General features: G+C 42.7%; 1 protein-coding gene across 1 annotated transcript; it reads left to right on the forward strand.

Moving 5' to 3' along the window:
- The first annotated feature begins 780 nt into the window (after positions 1–780).
- On the forward strand, positions 781–19,943 carry pdik1l (PDLIM1 interacting kinase 1 like). Its single transcript, XM_061742106.1, has 3 exons — positions 781–901; positions 8,263–8,558; positions 17,728–19,943. Exons 2-3 carry the CDS (start codon positions 8,274–8,276, stop codon positions 18,466–18,468), a joined length of 1,026 nt encoding a protein of 341 aa, XP_061598090.1. The 5' UTR covers positions 781–901; positions 8,263–8,273; the 3' UTR covers positions 18,469–19,943.
- Positions 19,944–25,783: the final 5,840 nt, after the last annotated feature.

Raw genomic sequence — 25,783 nt, forward strand, 5'->3', positions numbered from 1 at the left:
AGAACGCCAGAGGTTGGTCTGGTTCTATAACAGGCTCAGGTGCATCAGAAACGTCATCACAGAGAGGGGTTGTCCCATTTAGAGCACTGGTAATCCGGATTTGGTAATCTTGAAAACTGTGTATCTGGATCAGGGTGATCCAATCCAATGTTGCTTTGAAAAACCGGTGTTGTGCCAAAAAGTGATTGCCTGCCAGAATGTGATTTCTGGCCGCGGGCGCGCACACAGCAGCCCGTTGAGTAAGAGTGCTAAAACGTCAGATTTTCAGATTATGAAGCTCAAGAATGAGATCAAGTCATATTTAGGCAGAAACAACTTTTCATTAACTGTATTTGGCCTTCAATCAATTTTTGGCAGGTGAAAATGCCTATTTTGTGTTGTAACGGTCCTTTAAAAGAGTTAAAAGCAATCCTGTGAGCTCTAGTGTTTATATTATGAAGATCAAGAATGAGATCAAATCATATTTAGGTAGAAACAACCTTTCATTAACTGTATTTGGCCTTAATCAATTTTTTGGCAGGTAAAAAGACCCATTTTCAGGGGAGAAATCAGATTCTGACAGGCAATCACTTTTTGGCACGACACCGGCATGAAACTAAGACGGATTACCTGATCCTGGATAGCATAAAATGGGATTTCCAAATCCAGATCACTTTGATCCAGATTAAATTTTTTGAACAACTGGCCCAATGGGATTAAACCTGGTAAAATAAAAGTAAAATAAATTTACTTTGAAAAGCAGCCGGAAGTGTCTGTCTCGGGCCGCCCGCTGCGCCTGCGCGGCAGCGCGGCAGCTGCGCGTCCTCCCGGCCAGTGTGAGTGAGCAGGACGTGTGCAGCGGTAATGGCTGCCAGCGAGAGTGAGGAAGACAACAAATGACTCCCCGACAAGCGACTCCAAGGTGAGCCTGGCTAAATGACAACCCGCTGCGGGACAACTTTTGTCTCCTGTGCGTGATTATCTCCTCTGCTGCGTGTTAAGCCGCCTCGGCTCGCAGGTGTGCGTTTGTTTTGAGCTTGTATTAGTATAGCACACACACAGATACCAGACAATAACCTGTCAATGCCCGGCTCTGATCTACCTCCTGTCTTCTGTGTTCTGCTGCCGGGACAGGTTTACGTGTTGGTGAACTTGTTGTGGGGTTGAACTACACCAGGCACCTCTGTATAATGTCGGGTTTGAGCTGTCGGAGCTGGAGTCTTTGTCAGGGAGTGTTAACGTGATTAGCTGCTGTTAGTTAGCTGATGGTGTTCAGGCCACGGAACTGGTTCTGCAGCTGGAAGTCCAATCAGCCCGCTGGGCTCGGGCTGCTGCCAATCCTCCTCTCTGACACCACTTTCAGACGGATTTACCACCAAAAACATCTGACAGGACCGAGACAACAAGTGTTAGGATCAGACACAGGTGAACACTGGTGTCAGGTGGGGTCGTGTTATTCCCAGCAGGAGTAGCTCATTCATCTGTAGCTCCAAACTCACATCTGGGGGTTATAACTTTATCTTTCAGTATGTCCTATCTTATGTGTAAAATGTGTGTTTTTTTTAATAGCATTAGTTATAAGTATGTTGACAAAATGTTTATAGAAGCAAATAATATAAAGGCAAGGCAAGGCAAATTTATTTAAAGGAGCTGTATGTAAGAGCAATAATAAAACGAATCATAAAATGACCCCGATATGTCAACAGACATTTAAAAATCATGTTCATTTCAAATACTTATGTCACTGACAACAGCACTCAAGCCAGGATATTCCAGTTTAAAAAGAGAAGTTGCAGCCCTCAACTGATGTTGATGTTGTCATTTTTTGTTTTGGCCTGAAGCTCCACCCTCCACCTATCTCCCAATCACCAAGTCAGTATTGTTTCTGAAGCTCCACCCTCCACCTATCTCCCAATCACCAAGTCAGTATTGTTTCTGAAGCTCCACCCTCCACCTATCTCCCAATCACCAAGTCAGTATTGTTTCTGAAGCTTCACCCTCCACCTATCTCCCAATCACCAAGTCAGTATTGTTTCTGAAGCTCCACCCTCCACCTATCTCCCAATCACCAAGTCAGTATTGTTTCTGAAGCTCCACCCTCCACCTATCTCCCAATCACCAAGTCAGTATTGTTTCTGAAGCTCCACCCTCCACCTATCTCCCAATCACCAAGTCAGTATTGTTTCGGCATCCGGGTTGCCAGCTCGGCTCTAATTATCGCAGCAGCCGCTACGAACATGTTGGATGAAAAAATGTCTAGCTTTCCAAAAACTAAAACACCTCGTTATGAATCTGAGTTACGTCGTGACAAGGTCCGAAATAAAACAAGGATTTGTTTTTTTAATTGCCATGGCAGCCTACGTTCCTGCTGCATTCTGCAGCCTACCTGGCAACCTCTGGTCGGGGGGAGGAGGGGGAGGGTACACGCCGCTCAACAGTATTTTGAAAGTGACTGCAGTACCAGTTTTGGCCATTTCTTACAGACGGCTCCTTTAAATAGCATAATGCAACACAAGGTAATTCAAAGTGCTTTACATTGACATTAAAAGCGGCAAGACATAACTAAACAGTAAATAACAAATAAGATTGAAAAAATTAAGAATACGATGATAAGAAAATAAGTAAAATAATAAAAAGCACAAGCTGTTAAAAATAAGGGCAGTAGAGTACAGCAGGTAAGTTTAATTTAGGAGTAAGCTTCAGTAAACAGTAATGTTTTTATCCTGATTTAAAGGATCTACAGTTGCAGCAGACCTCAGGTCTACAGGAAGTTTGTTCCACCGGTGAGGAGCAGAATAACTGAACGCTGCCTCACCTTGCTTGGTTCTGGTTCTTGGGAACCACAACAAACCAGATCCAGATGAACCTCAGGGGTCTGGGAGCTTCATAGGAACTAACAGATCCAGCATGTATTCTGGTCCAAGACCATTCAGGTCTTTGTAGACCAGCAGTAAGATTTTAAACTCTATCCTTTGACTCACTGGAAGCCAGTGTAGTGATTTCATGACCGGTGTAATGTGGTCCAGTTTCCTGGTGTTTGTAAGGACTCTGGCGGCAGCGTTCTGGATCAGCTGCAGCTGACGATAGATTTCTTGTTCAGGCCTGTCAAGATGCCATTGCAATAATCCAACCTACGATCCTAATGAATGCATGAATAAAGAATAGAATAGAAAGCCTTTATTATCATTATAATGGTATTATGAGATTAGGCAGCAGCTCCATAAAAGTGCACACATCATGTAAAGACTATGTAAGAAACAAAATAAGAAACAGGAAACATAACATAAATATATATAGAGGGAATGTGCATGACATCACAGATGAGACTTCACAGCGGGTTACGTCCACTGAGTGGCAGAAAGACTGAGTGGCAGAAAGACTGAGTGGCAGCGTAAACGTTTGAGCAACTGGAAAACATCTAAAATGGGAAAGAGCTGTTGTGCGATCGACTGTACTCATAGATTTAGCAAGAAATCAGAGTTATCGTTTTACAGACTGCCGAAAAATAAGCTTAAGAGAGACAAATGGATCGCTGTAATTCACAGAAACAACTCGATTCCAGACACTGAAACGTCGGTTTGCGGTTCCCATTTTGTATCAGGTAATGTTGGATTTTTGGGTAGCTAACGTTAAATGGTCAAATCATAAAGTTCGGTGTCCTCATCACTTTAATTTCACCAACAAATCCTGCCTTGAAGTAGGACCAAGCGTCAAGACTTTTGTAAGCCTTCAAACTTTGCTTTGTGTATTTCCCCGGTGTAGAAATTAAGTACATATACATATCAGGAAACTGGATTCGTGGCCAAATATTAATGTCCATGGACCACTGGTTTTTCAGGTAACTGTACGGGTCACTGTCAAGTCCAACTGCCTTTAATTTAAGCCCATAATCGGCTGTTATCCCGTCTTCTCCACTAGTTGCAGCTGTTTTTGCCACTCAGTGTGAGTAAGGGGGCTGGTCCAGTGGGAAAGTGACATCAATGCATAGCCTCTATAGGACTGAAAATGAATGAGTGAAAGAATATTGCAAATGAATGGATGAAGAATATTGCACATAAATGGATGAAGAATATTGCGCAGTATGAGGTAGTTTATGAGTTCAGAAAGTTCACAGCTTTAAATTACGTTAAAAACCAGAGTGGTGACAGGATGCTACACTTTTGTGTAGCATCTTCTCTTCTTTTAACAGTCTGTATACATATGAGAGCTAAGGAGACCGATTGCTGGAGTTTTGGGAAATCAGCGTTGTCACATTTTCATCCGATTATAGGACTGGAGCTCCTCAACAGTCCTAGCTCACCTTTGATAGATTGTTTATTTCATGGTGTTTTCAACTGGTGAAAAGTGGAGATTGCAGGCGGGCCAGTTCAGCACCCGGACACTTCTAACCAGGCTCATGGTATAGATTCAGTATGTACTTTAACATTGTCTTGCTGAAATGTACACGGTCTGTTCCTCAAAAAGCAGCATTGATGCTTCCATTCCAGATGTTCAAGCTGCTGATCCCATAGGCACTAATGCGACCCCATACCATCAGATACGTAGGCTCTGGAACGGTAGGCTGGGAATTGCTGTCAACAACTTTTGTGGTCCCTATCTCTTTAGTCAGGAGAACCTTTTGCTGAGGTTTTTCAAAAACAATCTCAAATGTTTATTTGTCTGACAACAGGACCATTTTGCCACTTTGCCTCAGTCCATTTACACTAGCTTTGGCCCAGAGAAGATGGTGGCATTTATACCACCATCTTCACGCATGACACACATGACTTCTTCCTTGCATTACAAAGCTTTAATGGCTAATGAACCCAATTGGTTGCAAGATGTGTTGCTTCCATCAAATTCATCTTTAGCATTTGAAATGTTCTCTGTGTCCAGTTGTGAATAAAATATGGGTTAATCAGATTTGACATAATTCTAGATCAACGGAGCTATTGCTGATCGCAACCTCCTCTAGGTGCTGGTTAATTAGGTTAATTAGGGAGGGGCGATATGAGGACAATGTAAATACGATCTTTCAATCTGCAGATATTGTGGGATCGTCTAGGACACATTCTATAACTTGCAGACAGTGTTATGCAAGTTCCGTTCTATGAGGCACCGACTCACCAAACGTATTGACCAACCAATCATAGCGAATTACGAGCAGTGACACGCTTCCCTACCCGCCTCCTTGTTTCCACCTCAATTAAATAGAATTGGTTTGGATTTTCCACAAGTGATCGAGCTCAAGCAAGTGTAGTTTGCACGGAAACTGCTTGCACGTGGAGTGGTAACACTACCAATCTGTCTAATCCCCTGAAGAGGAAGCAAATATATCTAGGACAATATGGTCAGCAGCGTTCTCCCTTCAGTCTGCATGTTGTTATGTTTCACAGGGAGGGGCAATCACTTTTTCTCACAGGGCTATATAGGTTTGGATTTTAATTTCCCCTTAATAATAACAATCTTCATTTAAAAACTGAATTTTGTGTCTAATATTTCAATTTGTTTGATGATCTGAAACATTTAAGTGTGACAAAAATGCAAAAAAAGAAGAAAATCAGGAAGGGGGCAAACACTTTTTCACACAACTCTACTCCTTGATGTGAGAAACTTTCAAATGTCCTATCAGGTTCGTTGTGTTGAAATTCTTTTGTAACATTCCTCCTTGGGGTATCTCCTTTGCACACACCTTGCAAACTGCAAATTTGTCCCCCCTTTCGGACATTGTAAAACTCCTATACCGGCATTTTCAGTGTTGATGCTTTGTAGAGACTGCCACGCCCCCTTGGGAGACCTGGGTCTGACGTGTGGGAACCTACACGCGGGCGGCGGTTTGTTGTTGTAAACGTCAACGGATCAGCCTGCTTTGAACTTTCTTAAAAATTCTGATCAAAACCGGTAGGGGCACGGTAGCGATCGACCTTGTTTGTTGATCACAATAGGTTGCCGATCGATCGGTGCATCTCTAAAAAGAAGACTGTGAGAAGGCCGACATCAGTTACAGGCTCGATGTTGTAAACCTGCGTGTGAAAACTGCTGCATATCATGTTACGAGGACATTTGGACACATAGAAAACTGGTTAATACAGTGCATGAAGAGATTTATCTGAAATGAAACATGAAAGGCTGTGATGTTCAAAATGTGGACTTAAGCTTTAAATAAAGAACAAAAACACTCTGACCATGTTGCGTATCTTAAGACGTGAAACGACCTCATCGGTCTGTTTTTAAACAGCTGCAGCAGGATCACATTGACATTTCATTTTTGGGCACGGTAACAAAATGCCACCACTGGAAAAGCAAGCCTTGTTTTTGGCTTGACTATGAGCTTTGTTGGATGCCACATCATGTGCGGTTCTTTCCTTAATGACTGCATGGTGATGTCAGTAGTGAGACATTTCAGTGCTACTCTTTTCAGCGGGACCTTGGCACGTCTGCACATAAACACAGACACTTAGCAACTATGTTGACAGATTGCACTACAGCAGTATTTCCAAACCCTGGCCCAGGGAGCCAGCTGCTTTGCATGCTTTTGATGTTTCTCTGCTCTGATGCTTCTTATTCAGACTGACGGACCACTTCATCGGTTGGATGTGATATTTGTTTTTTGGAGCAAAATCGAGTAAAACTGAATAAAGCCAACGTACGAGCTGATCAGCAGATCCCAGCCCTAGGACCTAAGTCAGCTAGGAACAACTTATTACCATCTCACTTACAGGAAATGTTTTATGACAGAGAGGGGAGGTATAATTTAAGGGGCACTCTAAATTTTAGGACTGGCAGAACACGAACAACAATGAAAAGATTTTATATATCAGTCAGTGGAGTTAAACTATGGAACAGAATGGATTCAGAATTAAAACAATGTCCAAACATTAACCAGTTTAAAAACAAATATAAAAACATGATTTTCACAAGGTACAAAGAGGAAGGGGTTTAGCCGCCTTTAGGGGCCTGATGTAACACTATTGGGTGAACGGGTAGATTTGTTTATATTTATGTACAGAAATGGGCAGCTAATTATATGTGTATGTATATGTGTGAATGTGTGTATAAGATATAGAGCAGATGGAGTTAATATAAAGATAATATGGTGTAAATAAGTATATTTATATGGGCATGTGTGTACAAATATATAGAAATATTCAACTATGTGTATGTGTGCATAGGTAAGTGTGTGAGTATAATTATAGTTAGTTATTATAAATACTTGTTAATAAATGATTAGTGAATGGGTGTAGGATTAAAAAAGTTTACACTTCCTTTTTGCACATGTAATTATGATATTAAGTGTTAAAGGTATTGTGACATCATTTTTAACATGCTTTTAACACTATTAAAAGTCTTGGGCAACATCCCTCAAATGTGTCTAAAAGAGTGTAACAAGAAAAACTTCACTCTAGTACTCTTTTCCTGGCTTTTTATTACAGTGTTTTTTTGCGCCGTGAAAAATGCTTCCTTTCCCCCCTTTCCTGTCAATCATTGCTCCGCTCCTCCTCCAAACCTCCTCCTCCTCCAGCCATACGCTCACAGCGGCGTCGGAGCGACAGGCGAAGCATGCACGGAAAAGCAGGAGGGCGAACCACAGCAAACAATCATAAAAATAAAGGCATGCAAGCAGCACTGTCCCCTTATCTTAAGTCCAGTCAGTGGCCGCGGGTCTTCTTAGCAGTTTTCCTCCGGTGATTAGAACAAAAGAGGCGTGTTAAGCCTCATTTATGGTTCCGCGTTAAATCGACGCAGAGCCTACGCCGTAGGGTTCAGCGTATGGTGCGCGTCGCCGCGTAACCCTACGCCGTAGGCTCTGCATCGGTGTAACGCGGAACCATAAATCAGCCTTTATGGTGCGCTGGAGAGGAGAGGAGGCAGGGAGCTGGGTGGAGGGGGCGGTGATTTAGCGGATCGTTACGTGACGATCCGCCACCAAACCACATGCGCCGTTTTTGCACAGTTATGCGGAAAATCCCAGAAAGCACACAATACACTGAATGTTAAAAGTTCGTTGTTTTTTGGGTGTAATTGATGTCAAGACACCCAACAAAACACAAAAAAATCAAGAAAAATGTGTTTTTCATGTCACAATCCCTTTAAAGTATGAAATTCTTTTTTTTTGTTTTCTTATCTTCTCTTTTAATTGTTGTCTTTTACATGTACAAAAAAAATAAAAATCAAATAAGGAAACTAAAGGGGCATATGTACGATTACTGGGGAAAAACCCCTAGATACTGGTCATTGTTTGGTTGCTGTTGTGAAGTCTCCCTCTTCAACCTGTCACATAAACCCTTTGTGATTTCTCCGCAGTGAGGACTAGGATGGTAAGCAGCCAGCCGAAGTACGAGCTAATCCAGGAGGTGGGGCGTGGCAGTTACGGCGTCGTTTATGAAGCAGTGGTGAAGCGCACAGGAGCCCGGGTGGCGGTGAAGAAGATCCGCTGCCACTCTCCGGAGAATGTGGAGCTGGCCCTGCGGGAGTTCTGGGCTCTGAGCAGCATCCAAAGCCAGCATCCCAACGTCATCCACCTGGAGGAGTGTATTCTGCAGCGGGACCAGCTGGCCCAGAGGATGAACCACGGCTCCAGCTCCCCGCTGTACCTGGAGGTGAGGATGCAGCACTCACCTGGGCAGAGGTTTGGGGAACGTACACCATTCTGGTGCTGGTGCATTTTAATGCTGTCATACAGCGTTTTATTCTGCAAAGACTCTAGAGCAGGGGTTACCAACTATATTTGTCAGAGGGCCAGAATTTTACCGGACAGTCACCCTGGGGGGCCAGACCCTCAAATAAAATTTTAATTTTGGCATAACATTATTATTTGATGTTTATTGTTTATATTTTTTTAACTGAAGGCATTTTTAGCCTTTATGAGTCAAGGCTGAATTATGGTCCTGTGTTAAATCAACGCAGAGACTACGCCGTAGGGTACGCGGCTACGCGGGAGTCTCTCCGTAGCCTACGTCGTAGCCTGACGTGCACCTCCCAAAAAATGTAACTACGCGTCGAGGCGACGCAGACCGAGAGGGCTGTGATTGGTTTGCTTGGTAGCAACGCATTTCCGGTTCCAGACTGCGCCATCCCCGCCATTTTTAAACATCTTGTTGTTGTATACAGACAGAACATTATCAACATGGACAAAGTCGAGGAGCGACTCATCTAGGGCTGTCCCCGACGCAGGATTTAGCTGGTCGACTCAAGTCGGAGAGTTTAATGCGACGCGTCGACGGCTCGTTTTTTAAGTTTAACGCAGAACCATAAATCAGGCTTCAGTCTCCTATCACCTAGACCACAGTCATCCACCAGGAGTGATAGAGAGATTTTGCCTCAACTCCATTAAGCCAACTTTATTTATAGAGCACTTGAAAAACACCACGGAAGTGACAGGAAAAGGCCTCTTAACACAGGTAAAATGGGCTCTCAAAGGCCATGAAACAAAAAGTTGATGTGGAAAACAGATCCTTTAACGATGACTGGACTGAAAAGTACAGATTTTTCATGCCAACCTTCAGAAATGCGTCACCTGTTTGCCTCATTTGCAACGAAACTGTTGCTGCAAAAGAATATAATCTGCTCTGTCACCACAACACTAAACATACACATTTCAAGGATTGATATCCTGAGCTGTCAGAGGCCCGTCAGAGAAGAATCCAGTTGCGGGCCGGATTGGATGGTTCGTCGGGCCCGCGGGCCGCCAGTTGATGATCACTGCTCTAGAGTGAGCTGATGATACTGAAACGGTACAAGTTCCCTTTGGGAATTACAGCATTATTGAACTAATTTGCCATGTAAAGATTTTCTGAGATTAGTGTGCTAACCCTGACATAAAGAGAGAGATCTTTTTACTTTGAAATTCAAAAGGATACAATAAAAGGTCAAAGGACTGAATAAATAAAGATGAAAAAACAATATCCATTAATAAATAAAGGACTGCTTGTAGGTTGCTGGTGGTGTAAAAAAAAATAAACTCTTTAAATCTATTCCGCCTATACGAAGCTGGCTTGCCTGCTGCAAAGGTGTCATGGAACCAATAACCAGTAGTTACATAATCGTATGTGTTTAGCCTCTAGACCAGGGGTCGGCAACCCAAAATGTTGAAAGAGCCGTATTGGACCAAAAACACAAAAAACAAATATGTCTGGAGCCGGAAAAAATTAAAAGTTTGTATGTATAAGCCTTAGAATGAGGGAAAATGGCGAAACGCAAAATGTCAAGAAAAAAGTAAAAATGGCGAGAAAAAAGTCGAAATGTTGAGAAAAAAGTCGAAATGTCGTGAAAAAATTCAAAATTTCGAGAAGAAAAACGAAATTTCGAGAAAAACATTTGAAATGTCGAGATTAATGTTGAAGTACAATCTCGAGAAAAAAGTCGAAATGTTGAGAAAAAAGTCGAAATGTCGAGAAAAAAGTCAAGGAAATAGTCAGAATTTCATGAAAAAAGTCAAAATGTCGAGAAAAAGGAAAGAAGGAAAAAAAGAAGAAAAAAGAAAAAATGAAGAAAAGGAAAAAAAGAAAAAAAGAGAAAAAAATGTCAAACATTTTTGAAAAAGCTCCAGGAGCCACTAGGGTGGCGCTAAAGAGCCGCATGCGGCTCTAGAGCCGCGGGTTGCCGACCCCTGCTCTAGACATACAGTACAACTCGGAGCAGAGCAGGTGTGACTCACTAAGTTGGTCCGCCCACAAAACCATGCTGGAACAGCACCAGAGGAACACAAATAAAACGTCCCATTTCCAGGCTGCAGATATGTTAGGATGACGGTGCACACGCTAGTCTGTTTTAAACAATCTTTTAGGTTTTAAAATGAAATTATGATTTGTTGGATTTGATTTAATTCAATTCAGCTAGCAGTGAAAGCCAGGGCTCCACTGAAAAAAGAGCAGTTGGTGCGCCATGAGGAGCAGGAGGAACTTTAAAAGCTTCTCCTATCTATAATCTCAGGACCCCTGACCGAATTGGGGCCCTAAGCGATATGTTATTGGGATGCCCCCCTGGCCCCACGCCCTCACACCTCTGCCCATACCGAATGTATCATTGGTACAAAATGACCGTATACCACGCCATTTAACTTGACAACCTTTATCAATAATAACAAATGTACGGTATGTATACAGTAGATAGTTTGACTGTATGAGTAAAAAATCAGCCTGAAATAAATAAATATTAAATAAAAAACTTAGAACTGCAATAAACAAATTCAAGTCACAAATAGCGATCAATTACTCATCAAAAGAAAGTTACTTCCACCACCTCAAAACCACAAAACCACCACAAAAAACCTCAAAGCAGGTCTAGCGGTTCTGAAATCAGAACTAAACACGCATGTCTGCCTTTTACAGATGCAGGTTCATCTCCTTAAAAATAGTTAAACTTCTTAACAACATAAATTGATATAAAACTATAACCAATATGTTATATATTGGCTGGAAATTATAGCTTATATACAACCAACTGGTCATGTGACCACTCTTTTTCAACAGAGGTGAATGCAGAGGGCTTTAACTAGACGTCCAATAAATGTTCATTAGAACCGCTAGAAAAACACAATTCACCAGTCTAGACAGAGATTCCTATCTGAGTGGCACCGTAGGTGTCTGTGCTACAACGTTTTATTTCAATAACATCCCCACCTTCAAATGAAACGCTATTTTCCTCGTGTTTAGCCGTTTTTCTTTTCTTGCGCGCTCCTGATTCGTGATGTATTTTGAATGACATGTTGAAATCTCTGCACGCGCCTGCCTGCACGCGCCCCCCTCTGATTGGTCAGAGGTCGAGTGCTGTCAATCATTGTGATGATCAGATTAGAGGTCTCTTTTCCCTCCTCCGGGATGCAGCGGCAGTCAGAAGAGCAGTGAAACACACGCCAGTCACAATGTGTCCTACCGTACTTATTGTATTTTCTTTTCATAATCATTTTTCATTTTCTCCCGTTCAAATCCAATTAATCGGGTTGCGGTGGGGCGGGGCTGATCTCCGCAATTTGAAGCCTTGTATAATAATTGTAAAAGAAAAAGGTGCTACTTCGCAGATTTCAACTTATCACAGGTTTTTTTTCCCCTGGCCAAAAACCAGGGATTACTGTATTACGTTTATTCGAAAAACGGCGTTGAACGGAAACAGACTCCTGCAGCACTTCCCTTACTGAGCTCTCAGAGATGACATTTCTGAACATAGAAGCATCCAGTGAAGGTGTTGCCCGAATGCTCAGTGTGAGTGTAGCCGTACGGATACCACAGCAGTGGTGGAGACCACAATATAGTCCAGGTACTGCTCTCCAAGAAAAACAATCAACAGATGGATTGATGATAAATATAATTGTTGGTAAAGCCGTGTCAGAGCCCAGCGTTGTCTGATCATCTGCACTCCACACGTCTTGCTTGTTGGCAGCAGAGATGGGCGACAAACCTCCTCTCCAAGTTATCACTCTGGACTTCAGAGGAAGTAGCGGTGTTCACAAAGTACCTGTACTGTATGTTGGCTACATGTTGCTGTGTGATCAGTTAATGAATCGTATCTGAATTTCTGTCATGAGTCAGGGTAAGTTTAGTTTAGTTTACCGTAGGGCTGTTCGATTAATCGATTTTAAATCGAAATCGCGATTATGTAATTAGAACGATGTTAAAACGTGAAAATCGTACATTTTTTTTTTTTTTTTTTTTTTTTTTAATTTTTTTTTTATACCTTGTCTGCACACATATTTATGATTGATACCATATTAATGATTGATGGAAATACCTCTCAATACCTGCGACAAGTGCCCCATCGGAGAGGCTCTTTAGTGTAGGAGGGGGCGTTGTAACATGCCACCGGGCATCCCTCAAGCCAGATGCGGTAGACCGGCTCGTGTTCCTTGCAAAAAACTTGCAAATGTGAATAGCAAGTGTAATGACTGACATTACACACCTCTACCTCCTTCATGGGTTGCATTATTATTTAGCATGCAAAGACCCAGTTTAGTTTAATTAGAAAATGTCTTGTTTTATTTAATTGGAAATATAACTTACTGTATGTTTGCAAGTGCTGATTTTTTTTTTCAGAAATAAAACTTTATATTTTTTAAAACTTTTTTTCAACTTATTTTACAGAGTTTTGCACTTTATTAATTCATTTTTGGTTTAATAAGAGCAAAGTTTGCACTTAAAGCCCAATGGGGCAAAGCATATTTGAAATCATTTCTTTGCCTTTTGTCAATTCACAAAATAATCGTAATCGAAAATCGGATTTTGAGAGAAAAAAATCGAGATTTTATTTTTGGGTAAAATCGAAAAGCCCTAGTTTACCGAGTAAATCATGACAAAGAAAGAGTTCTATATTCTCTAGATCTGCTGCCCACAACAGCTGATCTAGTTTTGAGTTTTTCCTTTTCTTAATTGAGCTTCAGCACATGGAGGTCAAGTGTAAAGGAAACAGATCTTCTTTCCACTTCAGTATTTCAAAGTGAGTCATCAGTTAACGGCAAGAAGCTTTTTATTTATTTATTTATTTATTTTTCATGATCTCATAATGTTTCTGTTGGAGGAACTTAGCATTAGCGCAGCTCTGTCAGTGCTGTTTTATGTGCTTCCAGTAGAAATGGGGGTTCCTGCTGTGATCTGGGTTGTTTGTGGCCCGGCACTGACACAAATGTTGTCAGGTGTGTGTGTGTGTGTGTGTGTGTGTGTGTGTGTGTGAGAGTGTGTGTGTGTGGGGGTGTGTGAGTGTGTGTGTGTGGGGGGGTGTGTGTGTGTGTGTGTCCACCAGTTGGCAGCCTGCCGTGGTGCTCAGGCTTCCTGCTGCATGACGGTGGACCAGCAGGCCTGATAACAGCCTTTGAGCAGCTACTGGTCCATTGTCGCTGTGCACTCAGTTCTCAGCAATTGGACTCCCTCCCAAAATCTCTTTATTCTTCCTCTCTACAGCTGGGTACTGTTCCACATAGGAGATAGTTATAATGGTGGAATTCTGACCCAACGGCCGTGGGGTTGCTGTCAAACGTTTCCTTTGGGGAGTCGGATTGTTTACAGCTGGGTCCACCAGAAACTGCTACGAACAATCAGGAGATTAGAAAAGGGCTAACCTTCATTCATACTATGAATCCGTTCATAATGAGCACCCACGGGTCAGGGGCACATGAGGCAGAGATCACCGGGAACAGTGTTAGTTATAAAAGGCATGATAGCATATACACATGCAGGACACCGACCCGGTGGGAGAGGACTAAAAACACACTGTCCACTTCAACAAAACCTGTGTTCTAGTTTAAAGCAGACACTCTACTGGCTGTGATGCTGTAAGCAGGGCCGCCCCTGACCAAATTTTATTTGGAGCCCCCCCCAGCCCGCACCTCTCCCCATCCCAAATGTATCATAGGCACAAAATGACTATATAACAACATGCCATTTAACTTGACTACCTTTATTAATAGTAGTGATGCACCGAAATGAAAATTTGTGGCCGAAAGTGAAACCGAAAATAATAATAAACACTTGGCCGAATACCGAACAATACCGAACATGGTTCTTCGCAGTTTTTCATTTATTTTGCCAATTTTTTCACCATTGCACAAATCAAATACATTTGATTTAGGCATGCTCTTATCTTATTTTATATACCAGTATTTTTTATTATTATTATTATTATTATTATTATTATTATTGTATATACCAGTGCTGTTTATAGTGTGTCATACTCTGATATTATTATTGTATTATTATTTCTATTGATGCCTCTTGTCTTGCACTATCCCCTTTGCTGCTGTACACTGCGAATTTCCCTGCTGTGGGACTAATAAAGGAATATCTTATCTTATCTTTTCAAAGAAAAAAATCTTTTACAAAATTACAAGGTAGAAAATATTGAACATTTTTTAATTTCCCAGCATTATGTTGATTTGGTTCCACCTCCTGGTGAATGTTAGGTAAAATTCTTATGTGGTTACTTTTTGGTTGGCGATTTATGTTTGTGGTGCAGAACTTTTACGGGATTTCCTTATATTACAACGCCGTTATTAATTCTTCGGCTTTTTTCCCACTTATTCCACCGAACACCAAAAGTATTTTTTTGCCATTTTCGGCCCGAACAATTTCAGTTACCGAACAATCAATCCATCACTAATTAATAGTAAAATTTGTACTGTAAGTATAGATACTGTAGTTTGGCTGTATGTCAAATAAATAAGAGTCAAATAAAATAAAAAAGTCAACCTGAAATAAATAATTTAATATTAAATAAAAAACTTCAGATTGAAATAAACAAATCTGAGTCACAAATAACCATCAATTACTCATCAAAAGAAAGTAACTTCCACCACCTCAATCCCCCACAACAACCTGAAAGCAGGTCTAGCAGGTCTGAAAACAGAACTGAACATGCACGTGTGCCTTTTACAGATGCGCACATCTGCATTTTCTGGATGTAAAGTCATCAATGAGGTCATCGTATGACAACTGCTGTGCCATTTCTGAGATGCTTATGATAAACAAGCCACTTAAGCGCTCTTGTGCCATTAATGAGCTTGAGTTTTGAAAAGCTTTGCTCGGCAGAGGCAACTGTAACAGGGAGAGTTATTGCTATGCAGAGGGCAATTCAGAGATTTGGAGAATGGAGATTTGCTATCTATTATTATTATCATTATTGTTGTTGTATTATTATGTACAGACTTCAGTCCTAAGAAAACATAATTCAGGATCAAACAGACGGATATGTCAAACTTTACATTCAAGTTTAGTTCCCTCTGTCAACAAATGCATCAGCTGCACACTCATTTCAATCAATATTTTTCTGTAATGTCTCCTCAAAAGCTGACTGTTGTGAATTAAATTCACCAACAGATGGCGACATTATCTCCTTAAAAATAGTTGAAAACCTCTTAACAACATAAATTAATAAAAACTTTAGCCAATATATTGTATATCAGCTAAAGTTCAGCTAAAGTTCAGCTAAAGTTTATACTCCTTTTCAACAGAGGTGAATGCGGAGGGCAGTAACAAAGCATTCAATAAATGTTAATCAGGGCTGCTGGAAAACAAAATGTCTCCAGTCTAGACAGAGACTGGAGACAGAGATTCCTCTCTGAGTGGCAGCTCAGCTGTTTGTGCCACAAAGTTTTATTTCAACAACATCCCCACCTTCAAGTGAAGCATTTTTCTTCTCTTGCTCCCTCCTGACTCGTGAAGTCTTTTGGACGACATGTCGACATCTCCTCACCTCCTGCAGCTCTGCAAGAGCCTGCCTGCAGGCGCAGCCCTCTGATTGGTCAGATGTCGAGTGCTGTCAGTCATTGCGCAATCAGATTACAGGTCTCTTCTCTCTCCTCCGCTTCACGGTAGCGCACATGCGCATCCATTGCGCACATGCGCAAATGCGTCCCCTCGCGCAAAATGTGGCCCCCCTTGGAAGATGAGGCCCTAGGAACAGCGCGTGTTCTGCGTTTAGGTCTGGATGTAAGGATCAACACCCATCACAGAAACAAGTCTTACTGTTAGTCTTTTTCCCTCATAACGTCCAGACGTCTTAACCGCCTGTTTATTCTGCGAGTTAAGAGTTATCGCCGCCAGACTTCCAGAGGGACACATGTCCCACATACTGGTTAACGGATAACAAACCAACCCGAAACGGTAATATTCGAAAGACGCGACATATTATAGAGGGATAAGAAAAAACACGGGTCTAAAGGTTCCTGTGAACAAACTTTCTAAATCCTTCTTATTCTTTTCATCACTACTCTCTGTAGGCGACAAAACCTTTGTGCTGCCCAAACCTGTGTGTGTTTATTAAATGATCGATTTTTCTTCAGTGGAGCACATTTACTCTTTATTATTTATTTCGTTACATCCCGTATTGATTACTGCAACGCCCTCCTCACTGGCCTCCCAACCAAACTCATCGACAGATTGCAACTCGTTCAGAACTCGGCCGCCCGGATCATTACCCGCACCAAGTCAGCTGACCACATCACCCCCCTTCTTATTCAACTCCACTGGCTCCCAGTCCACTACCAGTCCACTACCATCATCTACAACAGGGGTCGGCAACCCAAAATGTTCAAAGAGCCATATTGGACCAAAAACACAAAAAACGAATATGTCTGGAGCCGTAAAAAATGAAAGGTCTTGTATCAGCCTTAGAATGAAGACAAATGGTGAAAGGAGAAATGTCGAAAAAGTGTCAAAATGTGGAGAAAAAAGTCAAAATTTAGAGAAAAAAGTCAAAATGTTGAGATTAATGTTGAAGTACAATCTCGAGAAAAAAGTTCAAATGTTGAGAAAAAAGTGGAAATGTCGAGAAAAAAGTCGAAATGTTGAGAAAAAAGTCGAAATGTCGAGATTAAAAAGGAAAGGAAAAAAAAAAACAAGAAAGGAAAAAAAGAGAAAAAAAGATAAAATAAAGACAGAGAAAGAGAAGAAAAAAGGGAATAAAAGGAAAAAAAGAAGAAAAAAGCAAAAAAAACAAGAAAAGAAAGAAAAAAAGAGAAAAGAAAGAGAAAGAAAGAGAAAAGAAAAAGGTGAAAAATTATTGAAAAAGCTCCAGGAGCCACTAGGGCGGCGCTAAAGAGCCGCATGCGGCTCTAGATAACATTCAAAACCCAACTCAAAACCCACCTGTTCAAACTCGCTCACTCACTTTAACCAGTCACTGTGCTCTACACTTGCTTTTGTATTAACTGTATTTTATATAATGTGTGTTTGTATCACTTGTAAGGTGACCATGGGTGACCTGAAAAGCGCCTCTAAATAATTTTTATTATTATTATAAGCACATGGGTTTCTAACAGAATGTTGCTTTGTGTTTTGACCACAGCTGGTGGAGACGTCGCTGAAGGGAGAGATCAGCTTTGACTCTTGCTGCGCCTACTACTTGTGGTTTGTCATGGACTTCTGCGACGGAGGCGACATGAATGCTTACCTACTGTCCCGCAAGCCCAGCCGAAAGACCAACACCAGCTTCATGCTGCAGCTGGGCAGCGCGCTCGCCTTCCTGCACCGCAACCAGATCATCCACCGCGACCTCAAACCAGACAACATCCTCATCTCGCAGGCCTGCACGCCCACCGGCTCGTCCGAGCCCACCCTCAAAGTGGCAGACTTCGGCCTGAGCAAGGTCTGCTCCACCTCCGGGCTCAACCCCGAGGAGCCGGCCAGCGTCAACAAGTGCTTCCTGTCCACGGCCTGCGGGACGGACTTCTACATGGCCCCGGAGGTGTGGGAGGGCCACTACACGGCCAAAGCAGACATCTTTGCGTTGGGGGTGATCATCTGGGCCATGGTGGAGCGCATCACCTTCGTGGACGTGGAGACTCAGAAGGAGCTGCTGGGGAGCTACGTGCAGCAGGGCTCCGAGATCGTCCCGCTAGGGGAGGCCCTTTTAGAGAATCCAAAGATGGAGCTGCCCATTCCCGCCAGGAAAAAGAGCATGAACAGCCACATGAAGCAGCTGATCAGGGAGATGCTGTCGGCCAATCCTCAGGAGCGGCCGGACGCCTTCGAGCTGGAGCTCAGACTGGTGCGTATCGCGTGCAGAGAGCTGGACTGGGACACGTGATGGACGGGCCGACAGCAGCATGGACCCATCAAGCACATGCACACCTTTCATCAGTTACTGTCCACCCTGACGGTCGTTTAATTGGGATTGATCTTTTCTTTTTTTCTTTGTATTTGTTGGTTGTGTCTCGGTTTGAACACCATTTACGGACAAAGCACATGAGATCTTTTATTAGCTGTGTCTTTATATTGAAGGAGAGAGTTGTGACAGCCACCGCTGCTGCTCCAAGCTGCAGCTTCGTCTCAGGCCTCGTATCTCCCCAACCACTTCCTCCTTTCACAATCAGAACAAAATGATCCCAAAAGGTCCTCTAACTACAACTAAATTCAGAGTAACAGTCTCAAATACCATCCTAAACCCGGTGCTAATGCTTACAGAATGCAATACGAGAATGTCCTGTGACACTGTTCGTTCCTTCAAAGGGCAGATATCAAACCCCCATCACCTCAGTCTGTCGTTCATGCCTGGTCCTTACCACCAGCATGAATGTGTTCAGTGGCCACATAAAGTTTGGGGTCTATATTAGCATCAAATGCAGTTATGCCCTGAATGCTCAGGTAAGAAAACATACAGCAGGATGATATTTGCAGACAAACGTGCTCTGTTGACGTCACTTTTGCTCCACGGTCTTGAAAAATACACAACGTTGGTGCTTTCTCTTTCAGGTGCTCTTTGGTTCAGCAGGAGAACGTTTATCTGCACGTTTTTCTCACCTTCTTTCTTTTTCACCTTTTCAGTCATGCAGATAACTCCGGTGGACACACCACGAAACCAGTTGACCTGAATGTATGTCGATCAAAAGCAGTCGCTTCCATGTATCAACGGCCTTAAAATTGAAAAACCTCCCACAGGCAGTGACCAGAAAGCCTGAGGGTCTGTTCCCGCTTATCACCTGGGGTTTATGGTCATAGCTTTTTCGTGGTGGAGGTAACAACGTTCTGGCCAAAGCCGGTTTTAGTCGCCCAGTCCCGGAAACAGTTCCCTGACTTCAGATTCCGCATCAGATCTGTTTCCTGTCATTATTTCCAGCTCCGCTTTCCCTCCAACCATCTCATCCAGAACAGTTTCAGGCAAACACGCATCCAAATGGGCTCTTTTTTTCTTGTATTTGATTAGATTTGTTTGTAGTCTTAAGATGTTCAAAATGGCGATTTTGACTTAGATGAAAAAAAGATTCAATAAAAAGATTAATAATAATAACACTAATAAGCACTGCCATTTGTATTGATGACAACTATCCATTTTTTTTTCCTATATTAGCTAAAATCCTTTTCTCACACTGAAAGCAAACAATCATTTTAACGCTTTCATGTAGGGCTGCACGATTCTGGACAAAATGAGAATCACGATTTTTTTGCTTAGAATTGAGATCACGATTCTCTCACGATTTTTTTTTCCAATATAAAATTTATTGCACTTATTACTTTAACTTTGCAACAGCTGAACAAAAATATAAAAACAATAAACATCTCTTGTCTTCTTTACACAAACCTTTGAATAATTTAAACAATAATAAAAATTTTGAACAATATTTGTTCCTCCCTGAGTTGAACACCCTTTCAGAAAGGGGACTTGTAACAGATCCTGTAGTTCTGAGGCAACAAATTATTCCTCTGGCTGGGATGAACCCCCCATTGCCTTTTGCTGCTATTAAGAAGCTGCCGATACAAAAGGTAAACGTTACAAAAAATATGATGGTGCCTGATAAAAGACTGGTATCAACTTTGTAACAGCTGACATTGAACATAAAAACAATAAACATCCAAAAAAAAAAAAAATTAAATCGTCGTCATTTGGAAATGAGATTGCGTTCAAGCATGAATCGAGATCGCGATTTTTTTAACGATTAATCGTGCAGCCCTACTTTCATGGTTGAACAGAGCAGGAGGATCCCCCCTTATGATCCAGGTCCTGGTCCAGGTTTCTTCCTCCTAAAGGGGAGGTTTTCTTGCTACTGTTTGGCTTAAGGTTTTTCTCCCACTAGGGGAGTTTTTACTTGCCATTGTTGATGTAATAATTGCTCGGGGGTTTATGTTCTGGGTCTCTGAAAAGATCCTAGAGACAACTTCTATTGTAATAGATGCTATATAAATAACATTGAATTGAACAGAGCAACGGGGCTCTAAAAGCAGCGTCGGATCTCTGTTTGATCCACGGGTGATTCAGACATCTCGCGTTCGTCTGAAAGAAAGAGGCTCCGTTTTCATTTAGTTAATACGGTTCATCCAGGGCTAAATGGTTTCCCTACGTTGATTGTCCGTGTCTCAGTTCCAGTGTAGTGTTTTACTAGATGAATCGAACATGAAAGGTGCTTTTTCTGCCCAGTTGATTTGATGTTGATGGTTTGACTGGGCTGCGTTTCATGTGGACGTGATGAGGGCTTTGGACTGCGGCGCTTCAAGAGACGCTACTGTTCCTTCTAATCAAACATAACCTCCTGAGATGTGTTTTCCAAACACATCTTCTACCCACGTTTGGCACTTCATTTATCTCAAACACAGTCTCCAGCTTGCAAATGTAAAACATAAGCAGCTGCACAAAGGCTGGCTTGTAGATTTATGAACTCTATCCAAATGTTGATCATGCCTCTGATTGTTGATGAGAATGACATTCATGATGTTTTTGCACATTAATCCTGTAAAGATGTAACCCTCAACCTTTGCCAAATTGTGAATATGCAAGCGGGTCCCGCCTCCGTCTCCCCAGCTCGCCCGGATGCCGCTGCTCTGTGTTTGGAGTTAGTCGTCTGGTGAGAGATCTCAACCTGAGGTAGAAATTCTGATCCTCTACATTCGGCTAGTTTGAAGCTTCTGAAGTAGCAGAACTAAACCGTGATTGCAGCTGGCGGACAGCTCTGGCCCTGCCGTACCGTCTTTGCATCCACTCATCTCGCATCTCTTGAGCTAATGGCCACGGTTACATTATGTTTTTTTAATCGGAATTAATGATTCCGAATTAAATCATTCAGAATTAAACTATTTTCCTTTGAGTTTACATGGAAATAGTAATTCCGAATTGAGGTTTACATGGAAAACACGTTTGATCGGCTTTATCCAATTCCGCTTAAGGTCTGGGGGTTGGGAAGGTTCTGATTGGATAGGGGGGCGGACGAGAGTTTCCATTTATTTTTTACCTGGGTGGCGTCTCAATCTGCGAAACCTCCTTCATCTAACCCAGGCCTGCTTAAAATAGTTATTAGATGCCATAATAGGTCCCCTTTAAGCTTATTTTTCGTCAGTCTGTAAAACGATAACTCCGATTTCTTGCTAAATCTATGAGTACAGTCGATCGCACAACAGTTCCTTCCCATTTTAGATGTTTTCCAGTTGCTCAAACTGAAGATTTACGCTGGCACTCAGCTGTGAAGTCGCATCTGTGACGTCATGCGCATTCCCTCTATTCATAAACTAGCGAGCACATGTTGGGGACAGAGCTGGGTGGAGAAGACGCCCACCGCTGCCTTCAGCTGCGTCCTCTGAGGACGTTTGACAACCAGAAGAGCGGAGGCAGAAGTGCATGTGTTGTGGAACGGCGATGTGGTGACAGTTATCTCCAGAGGCCTCTCCAACCTATGAACCCTGAATGAGGTGGAATACAACAGTCATTTATGACATCAGGCAAATAAAAATCACGTTAGTGCACAACAGAAGAGGCAAGCACTTACCTGTGCAGCAGCTGCTGATACCACGAGAGCGGCGACATACATATTCAAGCACTTTTATTTTGTTGTTTATATTTATCCTTCCTTACTGTTTGCTCCTTTTTTTGAGGCTTGGCAGGACTGACTTGGGTGTGATAACAGTATTTGTTTACCAGGCTGAGCACAAAGTAAGCCTGCAGTTTTCCGCATGCACCCGGCAGCGCTCCCCTTCAGGGACACATCAGCACCCCAGGCTTCACAAGCCAGAGGGTCTCTGTGTTCCTGCGTCTGCTTTCACACCTAATGCCGTTGTGGAACTTGATCTCGCCTCCCTGTGTCACTGCTCCTCGTCTCCACCGCACCAAATTTCAGAGTAATCCGTTTTGTCATGCCTCTGACGAGCTAATTCTAAGCCTATTAAGTTATTGCAGAACTTGGCAGAGGATCATGCTTCCCCCCCCCCACCCACCCCCCAGGTCATACATAATGTACAGTGGTATATTTAAGGAAAACATAAATTGCAGGGTCGGGGGAAAATTCCAGGAAAAAGAGTCAGAATTTCTGACTTTGGAAATTCACACATTTACAAGAGAAATGTCAAATAAAAGTGGTCAGCAGCCAGAAAAGGTCCAGGTCCTCACACAAACACGGAGAGCAGGACGACATGGAACAGCGGCATCGTCGGAGGCGGTTTTTCTGAGCTGGATCAGTGTCATTATCAGGGCCTGGTTCTGATGGACCCGTGTGAGGACCTTCTCAGGAGAGGAGCCACTAAAGTCCAGAAGACAGATGCTAGAGTAGAGGCTGCGCTTCCTTCTTTCTTTTACAACTAATGGTGCTTTTATACTAGTACCTACTCAGCCCGACTCGCCTTGGTTTGGTTCTTTTCCACTAGGGGTCTAACGTGTCGAGTAGATACTTTTTCTGTTTCTACTCAGCTGAGGTTCTAAGCTGCTGAGTCGGCTGTATCTGACTCATCACACTACAGGCCACCGATTGGTCGAGGGGTTGGAGTCAGACGTCTGAGTCAGGAGGCGGAAATTAGCGAAAGAGCGACTCTGACGGCGGCTTCTTGTTCATTTTATTCAACCAGCAACGGCAGCACAAAAGTCTGTTTGGTGATCCAACTCTGAGGTGCAGATGCGATGCGATAAGGAACGACCAGATCTACCAGGAGCTCTGTCTCTTCATAGCTGCTCGCGGCTCCAGCTGACTTTTCAGCAGCGCAGAGACAAACTAACAAAAAAAAGAAGCGTCGCTGCTTGAAGCTTCTCTCATTTTTCAACTGGATATTGAACACAAGCCACAGACCCAGCAGCACATTTATCATCTCCTCCAGGTTCTACATCTTTAGTGTTGTTGTATTCTCCGTTTACATCACACAATAAAATACGTCACAGCAGCTTCGCTCCAACCTCCTACTTCTGATCCAGGTGCTGAATTGTTGGAAAAGAAAACCAGGCCGAGTTGAGATGAGTAGAGCCGAGTAGGTACTAGTGGAAAAGCACCATAAGACACTATTATTTTTTTTTTGTAACAAAGGGACCTCACATCCTGGACCCCAGAATTGGCAGAAGTTGTGTTGGAGATGCAGCGGCGCTTCCCATTCACCCATCACTGCTCTGTTGTGACTAGCAATACCACAAGACCAGTGTTCAAGTGGCTGCCGTCGCTGCAGCACCCGTCACCATCTTCCTTTAACGAATGTTGTGGTTTTCTATACACAAGCAAAGGAGTCTGGACCAGACCGGGTCACCCACAGAGCAGACTTCTTCCTTCCACCCTTCTGGGGACGGGAGGGGGGAGAAGCCAAACTCCTGCATGTCAGGAGCCTCATTTGTCTTGTATTCAGTTCTTTGCACATGTGTAAATACTGTACAGGATCCACATGGGACATGACGTCTCTGTACATATGACTGGATGTGCTCTGTTTTCAAGAGCCTGATTGTTTTGACCTGTACATTTCTGTTATGTTTTTCCTCCGGCTCTTGATTCTGCATCAGTGTCCTTCAGTCAATGAAAAGATGTGACCTGCTGTCAGGATAATGGTGTGTGTGTGTCTGTCACGGGCCTGTTTGTCCGTCAGCCAGCGCTGGTGGACGCCGCGGCTCCTCGGCTGTCCTCCGTCAGGAGTTGGGAATCTTTGAAAGTGGAACTTTGGAATTATTTTTTGTCATTAAAAAAAATCATTTCTCCATGTTGCACTAACTGTCTGAACTGACCTGTATCCAATATTTCTATGTTTTCATGTCACAATGATGTGAGGGATTTGAGTTTCAGGCCAGGTTTCATCACGTGGTCCAAAAAGTGGTATAAACAGGGATGCCCCGATACCATTTTTTTCACACCGAGTACGAGTATTTTAATTTGTGTACTTGCCGATACCGAGTACCGATACGATACTTCTACCATAAAAATAACTAGGCTAAAAATGCAATGAAAAATGAAAAAAAAAAAATCAATAAAATGAGTAGAATAACTATTTTAAACAAAAGATAATCTTTCTGTGTACCGTAAATAAAAAGTCTCCACACTGGCACTGTCTTCACATTTAAGAAAATATCAAACATATGAAACATCATATCGTGGCTCGAGTGCGTCGAGAAGAGAGATCCTTCGTCTTCTCCAACTGACAGTGGCTGGTCATCCAGCGCTTTATAACGGGTTAGAGCCTCCGTTGCCATTGCTAATGTTGGCTGTTGTGGTCTTGCATTAGCAAACTCTGTATACTCACCTTTATGATGCACCTTGAGATGTTTTATCAAGTTGCTGGTATTAAACGACGTATTCTCCTTTCCTCCTCTTGACACCTTAGCAGCACGTAGCTTGCAGTCTGCCTTGCTTCTGTCGTCCCTTATTTTGAAACATGTCCACACTGCTGACATCCCGCTGCATTAATTGTCGCTATCTTGCCTGAAACGGCGCTGCCAGTCTCACTCACGGGTATCACTCTCTGCTCATCACCACGCTGACTGCAGCTCAACATCTCCCTCTAGAGTCACTAATCAGTAACAACAATGAAGTGGTATCGGTGCGTGGTATCGGAGAATTTTTGCGAGTACGAGTATATGAGAGCAGTATCGGCCCTGATACCGATACAAGTATCGGTATCGTGGCATCCCTATAAACAGTGTGTGACCATGCAGGATGTGTGAGACAGATCTGCTGGCGCAGGTGTGATGTGGCGTTCTGCTCACCAACTCCGAAACGCTTCTCTGTCCCAGGAACACATCAAACAAAAACCACCGAGCATTCACACGCCCCCCAGGCTGCTGCTGAACATCCCTTCCTGTGTTTACTGAAGGCCTGGAAGCCAAGAAACAAAGGGCTATTAATGTTTTTTAATTCGTAATTAATTATTCCGAATTTAATAATTCCAAATTAAACTATTTTCCTCAGAGTTTACATGGAAATATTAATTCTGAATTGAGGTTTACATGGAAAACACGTTTGATCGGCTTTATCCAATTCCGCTTAAGTTACGTCTACCGGAAATTACGTCTACCGGAAGAAAAACAAACTTAGCTGCTTAGCCGCTACAACTTTGAAAAGCTCACAATTTTTATGTTTCCTGCCACCTGTTCTTTTAATTATTTCCAGGTCCTCCAAGCTATTTATTAAATAAATTGTCTCTGCTCTTGACCACCGTTTACTGCGTGCTGCCATCTTGAAACT

Source organism: Cololabis saira, chromosome 15 (assembly GCF_033807715.1).
Source record: "Cololabis saira isolate AMF1-May2022 chromosome 15, fColSai1.1, whole genome shotgun sequence".
NCBI lineage: Eukaryota > Metazoa > Chordata > Actinopteri > Beloniformes > Belonidae > Cololabis > Cololabis saira.